General features: G+C 44.3%; 1 protein-coding gene across 2 annotated transcripts in view; it reads left to right on the forward strand.

Annotated features, from left to right (window-relative positions):
- LOC137531643 (protein SSUH2 homolog) overlaps positions 1-14247 on the forward strand; it is a 125757-nt gene that overhangs the window by 91295 nt on the left and 20215 nt on the right. For both annotated transcript variants that reach the window (XM_068251587.1, XM_068251586.1), the window contains exons 8-9: positions 4853-4945; positions 11267-11381. In XM_068251587.1, the coding sequence (XP_068107688.1) occupies positions 4853-4945; positions 11267-11381 (208 nt within the window). The remainder of the gene's footprint in view (positions 1-4852; positions 4946-11266; positions 11382-14247) is intronic.

Here is a 14247-nt window from a genome sequence, read left to right on the forward strand (position 1 = left end):
TAGACCTGGCTACCTATGCTGGGGGTACCTATTTTGGGGTAACTGCTGTCAGATTATCTGTATTTATGGGGAACTGCTGCCATATTATGTATGTTAGGGGCACGGCTGCTGCCAGAATTTGCGTATTTTGGGGAACTGCTGCCAGATTGTGTATGTTTGGGGGACCACTGCTGCTAGATTACATGTATTTTGGGTGTTATGTGTATTTTGGGTGATCCGCTGCCAGGTTTCGCGTATTTTGAGGAACTGGTTCCAGATTATGTGTATGTTGGGGGAACTGCTGCTGCCACATTGTCTATTTTGGGGGAACCACTTCCATATTATTTGTATTTTGGAGGAACTTCTACCAGATTACGCGTATTTTTGGTGAAACGCTGTCAGATTACATCTATTTTTGGGGGCTACACTACGGCAGAGCTCAAACTTCCCCGGCAGACAATTTACACCACTGCTAAGGTCATGTATATTTGGCTTCACACATGACCACGCCCACGTTATGATTGACCACACCCACTTTTGGCACGCTCAGTACGATGTCCTCCTTTTCAGGGTGTGATGTACTCCTTTTTGGGGTTCTGCAAGTGGCCACCCTAATGCCACAGTACTCTTGTAGCCTGTTGAGCAAGATTTCATGATTGACTGTGTCAAAAGCCGCTGAGAGGTCGAGCAAAATCAGGATGGAACATTGACCCTTGTCTTTTGCAATGAGCAGATCATTGCAAATCTGGGTGAGGGCTGTTTCACAGCTGTGATATTTCCTGAAGCCAGATTGAAGAGGGTCAAGGATGTTGTTTCTGGAGAGCCTGGCTTCATGTTGGAGGTAGACAGCCTTTTCAATAACGTTTCCTAGAAAGGGGAAGTTTGAGATAGGTCTGTAGCTGTTTAGAGCATCTGGGTCTAAAGCTGGCCATACACTGGCCCGATTTGCGCCCGTTTCGACAGCAGATTCGATCACTGGGATCGAATCTGCTGCCAATCGTTCACGCTACACGCCGAATTTCGATCCATTTCGTCCGATCCCATCGATCGCGCCGTGCGGAAAATAACCGTCGATCGCCCGCGGGTAAAGAGCGCATCGCTAGCGGCGTTCGAGTGCCCGACGACCGACGCAATAGAGCCCGCATACATTACCTGCTCCGCCGGCGCGACTCCAGTCTCCCGGTCACCGCTGCTCTGTCTGCGCTCTGGTCTCCAGGTCCGGCATGCCTCACTTCTTCTAGCCCGGCAGGAAGTTTAAACAGTAGAGCGCCCTCTACTGTTTAAACCTCCTGCCGGGCTAGAAGAAGTGAGGCATGCCGGACCTGGAGACCAGAGCGCAGACAGAGCAGCGGTGACCGGGGGACTGGAGTCGCGCCGGCGGAGCAGGTAATGTATGCGGGAGGGCGGGGGCAGCAGCAGCAGCACCACCACAACAGATTGTGAACAGTTTCAGGCTGAAATCGGTTCACAATCTGTTTGCTGTAAAGGTAGCCATACGATCCCTCTCTGATCAGATTCGATCAGAGAGGGATCTATCTGTTGGTCGAATCTGATGGCAAATCGACCATTGTATGGCCACCTTAAGGATGGTTTCTTGAGTAGTGGCCTAACGATCGCTTCTTTCAGAGTAGAGGGAAACCACCCTTCTTGTAAGGAACCGTTGACTATTTTGTGGAATGCCGATGTAAATAGTTCAGGGCATTTCAACATGAACTTAGTGGGGCCAGGGTCCAGATCGCAGGTAGTCTGGCGAAGGTTTGAGAGGATATCCAAGATGTCTTTTTCAGTGATTACCTTAAAATCACTATGGTGGTAGGCTATTTTTGCACCTGTTATATGGCTCTGCATGGGTTTCTGGGGCTGTGAATTGAATGGCAGATCGTATGGAGGAGACTTTGTCTGAGAAGAAGTGGGCACATTTCTTGCACAGTTCCTGTGAAGGTCTGATGCTGGATTTCTTGCAAGATGGATTGCAGAGATTGTCAACGGTGCGGAAGAGTTGGGCAGGTCTGTTGGTTACATTTGCAATTTCGTGAGACAGGAGTAAGGACTTGTTTTTGTTAATCATCGTTTGATATTTTTTCAGGTGAGCAATTAGGGAGAGTTTGTCATCAGGGGACTGATGTTTGTGCCACCTTCGTTCCAGTCTGCGTCCCTGTTTCTTTAGTTCCTTTATAGAGTTGTCAAACCAGCGAGCGTGATGTAATGGTGTGGAACGTTTAATCTTTAAGGGAGCTATGGCGTCAAAAGCGGCTGAGACATTGTGGTTATATTTAAGGACCATGGATTCAAGGCCTAAGTTGTGATTTGTCAGTCCGCCTAGATTGAGGCTGTTCTGAAGGTGTTGGGGTGTCAAACCTTTCAAAGAACGATATTTTATTAGTTCTTGCACTTGGTGTTTTGTAGCTGGTACTGTAAAGGAGAAGTGGACAGTGTGGTGGTCTGACCAAACTACTGGATCAATTTCCACATTGGATATTAGGAGTTCTGAATGAAAAATGAGGTCCAAAGTGTGTCCTTTTTTGTGGGTAGGGAGGTTGACGGCTTGAGAGAAGCCCAGTTCATTCATGGAGAGAAGTAGCTCAGTTCCTAATTGGGAAGAGTGTGTATCGACCCATGCGTTAAAGTCTCTCAGAATTATCCACCTAGGGTGTTTCAGTGTTATGCAAGATACAAGTTCTGCTATTTCCTTGAGAAAAGCTGAGCCAGCATCAGGGGATCGGTAGACAAGCAGTATGTTTATTTTTGTCTCAGCTGAGAGTTGGGCTGCCAGACATTCAAAGGAGTGGGTGGGGGCTACAGCAAGGGGTTTAATATTCAAACTGGATTTGAAGCACAGAGCTAATCCTCCTCCCTTGCGGTTTTATCTTTCGCAGTGTAAAACTGAGTAACTATCTGGTACCGCAGCCGCGAGAGTGGGTCCTGAGTTCTGATCCAACCATGTCTCTGTAATTAAGGCTAGATCTGAAGCCTCTATTAGATCGTGAATAACTGCTGTTTTGTTGTTTATGGACCTGGCATTGCAGAGTACTGCTTTAATGTTGTTTGCCTTAACTTTGAGGCCTGTGTTCCTAGCTCCTGGCTGGGGGTTGTAATCAGGAGTGTGGCAGCTATCTCTGTTATCTGGGTCCTTTACTGATACAGCTGATTTGGAGATATGTGATTGCTTTGGCTTTGAGTTATGAGTGCCTGCAAGTCTTCCCCTCTTCCCCCGCCTTGTTTTCTTGAGAATCCCAAGGAATTTTAGAGGGGTAATCAAAGCAGAATCTATTTGTAAGAGTTTCTTGGGAATAGAGGTTGCAATATAGATAAGCATCTCAGCTGAGTATTTTAATGGTGACATTTGGACAGCTGATAGACATCCCGCTGAGATCAAAGGCAAGGGGTCTTTTGCAAGCTGTATTTCTCAGAAAAAAGGAGATGCTCCAGTTTAAAACAAATTAAGGGCTGGTTCAGACGGACGCTTGCGGAGCGTTTACCGCAAGCGCTCGGAACGTCGCGGTAAATGCTCCCATTCAAGTAAATGGGAGCGTTTACACCGAGCTTTTGCGCGCTTTTACCCGAACGCGGCGTTCGGGTCCCGATTTTCGCAAGCGTTCGGGCTGCCCCTGGAAGCGACATGTTGCTTCCAGGGAGCGGCCAACCGCGACGGCTAATATTCCCCTAGGGGAAGAAAAAACCGCGACCGCATCACGACGCGACTGAAGGCTACTGAAAGCCTGACCGCGCAGCCGCCGCAACGCCCACAGACGCGACGCCACACAGACGCGACGCCACACAGACGTCCGCCTGAACCATCCCTAAAACAGTTCCTTGTTTCAGTTTAAAAAGTTTGGAATACATGTAGAAAGAGGGATAGTCATATAACATAGAAAGCTCACAAGGTGTTTTTTGCCATTTCCGTTACTTACAGAAAGGATCAGGAGCTGAGGGTTGAAGAAAGTTGAATAATTTCAAAGTTTGAGGTCAGCTCCTAGCAGGCTAGGCATTTTCAGTCCAGGTCCAATTTTAATCCAGTTTAAATCTCAGACATAATTTCTGATGAGCTGTAGTTGTTGCCAGAGAGGTGATTAATAGGATTCCTCTGTATTTTGGGTCCTGTCCGTGCCCAAATGTATTTAAGTAGTCAAATTTTTGAGACAAGATGTGGAGCAGCTTGAGAGAGCTGCAGCCTAGCTTGGGCGCGCTCAGCCGCTGGGAGACTGATGATGGAATGAAAGGTCCAAGCGCTGGATTGGTGGGGTCAAAAAGGGTGGGGAGAGACCTCTGGACCATCCAAACAGAGGCTTCCCACTACTGAGGTATTAAATTCAGGCATGGGATTTCGAATCCAGACAGACTCGAATTTGGAATTCAAATGAAGTCTAATTTGGGGGGTTAATTATCCAGAAGTGTTAGGGAAGTCATTTACGCGTCATAGACGTAATGAAAGCCGTATTGCATGACTCACTACTGCGCTTCCGCTTTCAAGCCAGAAGTAGGAAGTGAGTGGTGGAGTGCAGCTTTCATTAGGCCTATGAGGTGTAATGGAACGCAGATGTCCCAAAGACTTCTGGCTAAGTTAACCCCCCCATCCCGCGGCCACACCTGAAGTCATTAGACTTCCTTTGTAAACTCCGAAAGCCCATGCCTAATTACATTTTATTTGTTGTTGTTTTTTCGCTTCAGGTTCTCTTCAAGGTGGCCTTACACGATTCATTTTTTTTTTTTCGACCAGAGAAATCTGATTGATTTTTCTGCATGATCAAATAATTTGAAAAATCTAACCAATAAATCATATACGTATTGTCAATTTTTTTAGAAACTGTTTTGATCTATTTTTAGTATAAATGTGGTGTGCATATTGTAAATGTATTTATTGATGTTTTCTAAGGTGCAGCAAATGTTCAGGACGGGGCAGAAAGGTTTGCCCAGCTTGTAAAGGAGAAGGAAGGCTCATCCACTATGAGCAGCTGACTGTCACATGGTGAGAAAGTACAATCTAATGTATCTACACAACATACACTTGCTTTTCTCTAAGATGATTGCTATTAATTCAGACGTTATCATTTACTGTACATATGCCTCCTTATGTTGGTTTTCATTACTTTTTCATGGCGCTGCCCCCAAACCAGTCATACCTACTGCAGTCAACCTACTTACCTACAACTACAAGGACCCGTAATGCTGGGAATACACCAGGGGCCTGATTCACAAAGCGGTGCTAACAGTTAGCACGCTGGTGAAAAGCCCTTTATCATGCCTAAACTCAGTTTAGGCATGATAAGTTTAGGTGTGATAAGTTTAGGCATGATAAGTTTAGGTGTGATAAGTTTAGGCATGATAAGTTTAGGTGTGATAAGTTTAGGCATGATAAGTTTAAGCGCCAACTGCGTTAGCACCGCAGTGCACAGCTGATCAAAAGTTTTACGCTAGTAAAGACTGGTGCACTTCGTATAAAGTTTAATGGCGCTGCTTTGCGTGCGGGACTTTGCAAGCGATCTAAACTTATCTAAACTTAGCATGCCTAAACTTATCACACCTAAACTTATCACGCCTAAACTTATCACGCCTAAACTGGCTTTTCACCAGCATGGTGCAATGGTTATCATGCCTAAAGTCTTTTAGGCGTGCTAACTGGGTTAGCACCGCTTTGTGAATCGAGCCCCATGACTTTTTTTGGCAGATAGATGGCTCGATAGATAATTTCAGACAAGTCCAATCTGATTTTGATCTTTAATCTATTTTTTCATAGAAAGGGAATGGAATTTGATCAGAAAAATATTGGAAAAATGATAGGAAAATCAATAGGACAGTACATTTGCCGAAAAACCTCATATTTGCAGCATAATTTTTAATATGGGCATTTTTACTTGCATTTTGCTTGTCAGATTTGCCTTTGGTGTACAGAAATAGATAGATAAGCTTCCGTTTATTAATCTAATAAAGGTGAGACCTTCTGCCTGATGGCTGCATTGATTATAAATAGAGTTGTCCCGAACGGTTCGCACGCGAACTTATTTGCGCGAACGCGAACTTTATGCGAGTTCGACCTGCCCCCTATACTACATCATTGGGCTAAACTTGGACCTTCTACATCACAGTCAGCAGACACATGGCAGCCAATCAGGCTGCACTCCCTCCTGGAGCCCCCCCCCCCCCTTATATAAGGCAGCAGCGTCGACCATGATCTCACTCTGTCTGCTGCTGTAGTGAGAGAAGGGAGAGGAACCTGCTGCAGAGATAGGGAAAGTTTAGTTAGGCTATTTTAGCTTGCTCCTAGCTGATATTTGTTGTTGAAAAGCACCACAAAAAGAGCTCTTTTTCAAAGCTAATGTTCTTGTGAAGTGTTTTTTTTGTGTGCCACTGACACTGCAACTGCATTATACAGCCCTGTGTGTCGCAGCTGGCCCTTGCTAATTCCTATACTGTGCCAGGCCCAGCACATTCAGTGTATACTTTTCACTGGCACTGGACCTGTGTGTGTGACAGCTGCACATTGTATTGTGTAATACCAGTCCGTGCATACCTGTAACTACACCTGTGACCGCACATTGTATTATATACCAGAAGTCAGTGCATTCATTTTCACTGGACCTGTGTGTGTGACAGCTGCACATTGTATTGTGTAATACCAGTCCATGCATACCTATAACTGCACCTGTGACCGCACATTGTATTATATACCAGCAGTCAGTGCATTCATTTTCACTGCACCTGTGTGTGTGACAGCTACACATTGTACTGTGTAATACCAGTCCGTGCATACTTGAAACTGCACCTGTGACCGCACATTGTATTATATGCCAGCAGTCACTGCATACCTTTTACTGCACCTGTGTGACTGCACATTGTTTTACCAGCAGTCACTGCATACCTTTTACTGCACCTGTCTGTGTGACTGCACATTGTTATACCAGTTATACCATTGTTATACACATTGTTCTACCAGTCCGTGCATACCTGTTAACTGCACTTGTGACCACACATTGTATTATATACCAGCAGTCAGTGCATCCATTTTCACTGCACCTGCGTGACTGCACTTCTTTCTACCAGCAGTCACTGCATACCTTTTACTGCACCTTTCTGTGTGACTGCACATTGTTCTACCAGCAGTCACTGCATATCTTTTCACTGCACCTGTGTGAGTGTGACTGCACATTGCATTAGTCAAGTCAGTACATACCTTTCACTTCATCCCCCCCAATATGGACAAAACAACAGGCAGAGGCAGAGCTAGAGGCAGTCCACCTGGCAGGTCTGTTCGAGGTTGACCAAAGTACAGTGTTCAGAACAAGGCACGTGCCATCAACCCCCAATATTGTCAGGACGTAGTTAACTATTTAACACAGAACACCTCATCTTCCTCAGCTTCCGCACGGAAGCGTGACATATCTTCCTCCTAATGATCTGATTCTGACACCCCACTTAACACTCCGTCGGCAGCCATCACCAAAGTGCCATCATCCCAGGGCTCGGTGGTGTGGATTTTTTTTGTGTGTGTCTGCCTCAGATGAGAGCAATGCCATCTGTACACTCTGCCACCGAAAATTGAGCTGTGGAAAGACCAAGGCTCACGCAGGGACAACTACCTTACGAAGGCACATGATGAAAAAGCACAAAAAAAAATGGCATGACCACCTGAGGAAAAGCAGCTCACAAAAGCAAAGCCACACACCACAGCCACACACCACAGCACAATTATTTCTCAAAAAAGGCGATACCCAAACTGTACCGTGATGTTGAAAGGCAAGTGGTGTCATCTGTGGCACACAGCATTGGGTCAAGGGTGCATCTGACCACAGATGCCTGGTCTGCAAAGCACGGTCAGACCTGCCTGAAGACTAAGTCAGTCCCCACACACAGCATCTCTGCCTGCAGGCCGCTTGACTGCCTTCTCCGCAACCACCAACAGGGTCCAGGACTCCAAGTGGATTCCTGAATTTTTAAGGCTGCTGCTAGCAGCGGCCGCTAACAAAAACAATAATATTTCTGGTGCGTGTATATGCCTGCCTAATTTTTCTGGCTGCACTGCAGCTGCAACAACAAAACAAAAGGCATGTACATTTGTCAATTCCCCTTCATGATCGTTACCTTGCCATGGTGAAGGGGCTTGCGTATCACAATGAAGCAATGATCTATATGAGTGTGTTGGGGGGCACACCTGACCCAAGATAATAAGGTCGTTGCTTCATTGTGGACATACCAAATTCGATCAGCTGGACACTCAGTCACTATTGTTCTGTCATTGAGCTACCTCAGCCCAACCATATGGGTTTAAAAACAGCACTGTGACATAGGTGAAATTGTGTTTCACAAAAATAAAATTACTGTAGGACAACAGTAAAGATAGGATTACTATTTAGGTTATAAGGTGGAACAAAAGCATTTATTTTTTGCATTTACCACTTGCGGATCCTTGGGGACACATATCTAAGCCCCGTGAAAAAAGTCACTTGCGGAACAGGGGCGTAGACATGCTTCTGTTTGTTTTCCTCCTCGTACATGTCTCTGTGGATATCTCACTGGTCCATTAATGAGAACATGTGTTCCCAAAGCTGATCAAAATGCCTGAATAATCATTGGCATCAACAAGATGTCTGTGGTCATTCATAAAATGAAAGTAAAAAACACATACACAACACTTCCTGTGTACTGTTCACAGAACACAGGAAAAAAGTGTAGGGACATCTAGTGGACAAAAAGTAAAAATATATTTACAATACGTTAAAATTAGGTATTAAACCCTTCTACCCTACTCCCCCATAGTTACCAAAATAAAACACTTGTTTAAAAAAAAAAAAGACACCATTTTTGAAAAATACATTATTTCCTTAGGGAGTCAGCTTTTTTATGTTATTTTTGCATATAAGGGCTAGTAATTATTGATCTAGTGTAAAGAAACACAAAACTGAAAAAAATACACCTTTATTCCCAAATAAAATATTGTCACCATGCATTGTACTAGGGACATTATTTAAATGTTGCAATGACCAGGACAAATGGGCAAATAAAATGTGTGGGTTTTATTTACAGTAGCACTTTTTGTTTCTTTTAACTATAATGACTGAAACTGAGAAATAATGACTTTTTTCATTTTTTTTTCTTATTCTCTATAAAATGCATAGGAAATAAAATAGTTCTTAGCAAAAATATCATCTAAAGAAAGACTAGCTTGTTCCACAAAAATACATTCTACAGATCATTTCAATGTGATAAGTAGTGATAACATTATTAGCAAATAAGCAAATAAATGGGGGGGAGCGTGATATGTAGAAATTTGCAGTGTTTTTAAAGGAAATATCCTGTGGTAAGGAAATGGATAAGCCGGACTGTAATTCCCCTTTAAGTTACTCAATTAAATCAACTTGTGTTCCCGTAGCTTCTGGTATTTGCACCTAACGTTTGTTCCAGAACTGGTTGCCTTCCTCAAGTCCTAGTGCTACTCACCAGCTGCTACAGGTTTTGCAGAGTGCTCTGGCTACATAAAATTAACCTAAAGTGAGAGAAATATGGACACTGCCATCTATATTCTTTTTTACAGAATACAAGATGTCTGGCTTTCATTATGATCTTTAAGGGTTTTTTGGGTGTTGCGGAGGAGTGGGTTACTTCACAAAAAATCAGTTTAGAAAAAAGGTATCTTACCTCTTATGATTGCTCAAACAAAAATTAGGAGAAGTAATGTTTAATATTTAAAAAAATAGTTGTAGACCATGATGATCTTTAAGCTTTAGTTGTTTTTGAGCCACACACCTGCAACAAGCATGCAGCCACCAGCTGGTGGAGTTAAAGCACTCGATCTGCATGCTCATTCGAGGCCAGTGACTTAGAGTATCAGCACATAAGTGCAGAGCATCAGCACATAAGTCAGGCAACTGACATTGACAATGAAAATGGCAGTAGCCTCCGTATTCCTCTCACTACAGTACAGGTTTCCTTTAATCACTTGAGGACCGCGGTGTTAAACCCCCCTAAAGACCAGGCCATATTTCTTAAATTGGGCCACTGCAGCTTTAAGGGCTTGCTGCAGGGCCGCACAACTCAGCACACAAGTGATTATCCCCCTCCCCCCTTTTCTCCCCACCAGCAGAGCTCTCTGTTGGTGGGGTCTGATCACTCCCCCAATGTTGTTGTTTTTTTTGCCAAATATTTTTCTTATTTATTTTTCAATAAAAAAGCATATTTCTTTAATAATTTCCTTTCCCTCCCTCCCCCCGTCAGCCTATCACTGTGATCGGCTGTGATAGGCTTCAGCCTATCACCGCCGATCGCTTCTTTGTCCCCCAGGGGGACAGCCGTGTCACACAGCTGTCTCCAGTACAGCGCTGCCTTAGATCACAGCGCTGTACATGTATGTTAGATGGCAGTTTCGTTGTCTAACAGTCTCCGAGTAACGATCGCTGCTGGGAGACTGAAGGCGGAGTGGAGCCTTCCAAGCAGAGATGCATGCGCATCAGTGCGTGTGCTCTCCTGCTAGCCCCATAGAAGGCCGTTTACGCCAATCGGCGTGAAGCGGTTCTGGGGCTGCCGCCGCATTCACGCCAATTGGCGTGGACTGGTCAGCAAGAAGTTAAGTAAATTACCTTTTTACAAGCTCCCATATGTATCTTTACCTCCAGGCCTCTGATTATAAACTGAGACCTGCTCATTCTTTATCAGGTTTGTACTCCACCACCACCCCAACCAAATGGTAGCCCCCCCCCCCCCCCCCCTATGCAGGTCCAAGCCATAAGGTCTCAAGCCTGTGATGTTAATTACCAAGGATGACACCATTCCTTGGAATATGAACCAGTCTTTTCTTCATATAATTCTTGTATGTCCAGGACTCAATGAAGCATGTCAAGAAAAATAATAATACCACCACCTCTAAGTGTATACCGTTAAGTTCAAGAAGGTTTATTAGCAGCCACTGCCACTCTGGCATGATCATCTGAATCCCAGCACTCCTTGTAGCAATTCCAAACCTGATATTCGTAATGCCCAAGTCTATCCAGTGCCTATGCTGGCCTGATCACCTGTCACATTGGCACTCATACTTACACCGCCTCCTTGGTGACATAGATAATCCAATTACTTGTCTTGCGACCATGCCATTGTCTTTATATAATTGTAGTAGTTGTGATGTTTCCCTGGCATTGTCTTTAATCTACCAGCTGAATTTTTTATATTTTAAAATAAAAACACAAAAGGGAATGGCAAGTGCAGGGTGGGTCCACAACAGATAGAAGAACATCTTCAGCATTGTAAATGATGGTGTAAGTTAATCATTTGCACAGAGTTTAGCGTATCATTTGTTTGTCAGGAGAACTCTCCGGTCAGAATGCATCTCCAGCCCTCCAGTTCCTGAACTCAGTCTACCCGTCGGCCTCCTGCATAAAGTCACAGGGGATGTGATCGTAAAGGACAGCGATGTCACGGTATGTAAACTGCTCTGTATGGTGCAAAGTCTCACATACAGATAGGTTCAATTGCCCAATGTAACTTCTCTCTCAGATTTCCAGAAAAAAACAAAAATTCTTGCTTCGCTGCTAACAAGGCAGAGCCTGTACTGGGGGACATGAGGCCTACCTAGTGAGGGCTCCCCATCATAAGGCTAGCGTGGCATACTGGCAGTGTCAGGGTTAACATTTTCGAGGGTTGGAATTGGGACCAAAGTGGATTGCAGGAGGTGGGCAGGCATATATTTGAGGTAGGAGCCTTTTTTTCCCTCTGGGAATTTTTCCGGAAAAAGCTCCTGCAATCCTTCTCTAAGAGTTTTTTTTTTTTTTATATGGTGTTTTGTTTTTCTTCTGTGATTCGGTCATTGCAGCCGGAACTAGTGAGGAACACAAATTTTGCCTGGACGTAATTTAGTATAAAAATTTGCAATTAGGATGTAAAATCGTAATACAAAATTTCAGGAAAAAATCATACTTGATTTAGTTTGTAATTGTAAGCATTCGTAATTTCACGTAAATGTTGACGGAATTTTGTGTAATTTTGTGCCAACTTTAGTGGGTAATAGCCAAGCCCACATACATGCTATTACCACCAAAATTGCTACGTATGTTAAAGAGGAGCTGTCAGCCATACTACCTCAGAAAAAAACACATTTATAAGTAAATACTTGAAACAACATAAATGGTTACCTAAGAGTATGAACTTTTTAAATATGCATGTCAAGAGAGTATATTATTACATTTTTTTTTAAATTGTAATCTTGTAAATAGTGATGGACGCAAATTGAAAAAGTGCACCTTTATTTCTAAATAAAATATCGGCGCCATAAATTGTGATAGGGACATCATTTAAACGGTGTAATAACTGGGACAAATGGGAAAATAAAATACATGAGTTTTAATTACGTAGCATGTATTAATTTCAAACTATAATGGCCAAAATCTGAGAAATGATTTTTTTCCATTTCTTTCTTAATCCTCCTGTTAAAGAGGATTTCGAAATTAAATAATTCTTAGCAAAATGTACCACCCAAAGAAAGTCTAATTAGTGTCGGAAAAAACAAGATATAGATCAATTAATTGTGATAAGTAGTTATAAAGTTATTGGCAAATGAATGGGAGATGAAAGTTGCTCTGATGCATAAGGTGAACAACGCTGTAGGCTGAAGTGGTTAAAGAGTAAGATCAATGTGTTGGCGGCTTGCCCCGAGCTGGCGGCTACAGCTGGGGGCCGGTTCACCAGACTGCATGCCAAATTTATGTGTTTATGTCTCCGGATCTCTTCTCCTTTAAAAGACTTGCACTGTAATTGTTAAATTATGTTTTTGTTAAATAAAGAAGAAGGGCTGCTTTGGCCTTTTCTATTCCCAACATCAGCAAGCAGTCCTTGTGTTTTTCTTGATTTGTTATATGTTATGGGTGGGGGTAAGGTACAGGGAGCACTAGGCTAGGCTTTAATCAAGGAGGTTCGGGTCTAAGAGACCTCATTCTACAAAAAGCATGTTTGTATTAACAGGACAGCGACAGCAGCCCACACCTTGGATAACCCACACCAGAGTCGGGACAAGGTCCTCCAGCACCAAGGCTGAGACACCAAAGTGCGCCCCTCCATCCCTCCCACCCCAGCTGTCACACATTGATTGCTATTAAACTAAGAGGTCCCCCAACCCCTCCAACACCTTAATATTTAATTATCTGGCTTGCAGTCACTGCCATGTATCCCCTTTTCTTATTTCTCTCTGCTTCAAACACAATAGGGGAATGATAGCTGAGGCAGTTTTATGCCCCCTCCTGCACTATTTATATACAGAAACAGAATTCCTCTGACTGGCTACTGGGGATGTAAACAAGGGCTCTGATTGGTCAGAGCTAATGCAGCATTTACAGGACCACAATATTCATATACTCATATACAGGCAGATCTTCTAGAAGGAGATCACCATCCTTCTGTTGAGCTCCCTGTACCTGGGGCACAGACCTCCTCCCTCCATCTTGTAGCTGTGAAACCCCCTCATAAAATGTGGACATGAATGTTATGGGCTGTTATACATGATATATCAGTGCTAATATATAACAGACCCTGGAAGACTATAGTCAATAATTCTATATATCCTTGGACATCCCATTATTACACAAGTCAACAAGCACATCGACCTGTCTTCCCTGCAGTAACAGCTTGGTTTGTGATGCTACAGTGAGCTTCTTAAAGCAACACAGTCACTTCTACTTTTAATTGTACTTGTCACACATTTGCACTGCTGTAAACCTAGCTAAATCAACCTATAAACCCGTTAGAATCCTATCACATCAGTACCATAGTTCCAATGATATCATTACTCCATACAGAACTAAAAAGGACATTGTTGCCACAAATGCAGGTACTTTTGTGAAGAGAAGTTAAAGGGACTCTGACCTCTAAAAATAAACAAAAATGCTACTCAACTAGGGCTTTCTCCAGCCCACCGTAGGTCGGGAGGTCCCTCGGCGTCCTCCTGGCTCTTCTTCCCGCTCCTTCCGCCGCATACCACACCAGGGGGGGGGGACACCCGCGCCGGGTGTCGGGCTCCCACTTCCTGAATGGGGACGCTCTTCGTCATTACGCCGGCCGCTGCGCGTCATCACGGTGGCCGGCGTGACAGTACTGCGCATGCGTGATTTGACCACGCATGCACAGTACTGTCACGCCGGCAGCCGTGATGACGCGCAGCGGCTGGCGTAATGACAAAGAGCGTCCCCGTTCAAGAAGTGGGAGCCCGACACCCGGCCCGGGTGTCGGCGGTGCGGTATGCGGTGGAGGGACCGGGAGAGGAGCCAGGACCACGCCGGGGGACCTCCCGACCTACGG

Source organism: Hyperolius riggenbachi, chromosome 9 (genome assembly GCF_040937935.1).
Source record: "Hyperolius riggenbachi isolate aHypRig1 chromosome 9, aHypRig1.pri, whole genome shotgun sequence".
Taxonomy (NCBI): Eukaryota; Metazoa; Chordata; class Amphibia; order Anura; family Hyperoliidae; genus Hyperolius; species Hyperolius riggenbachi.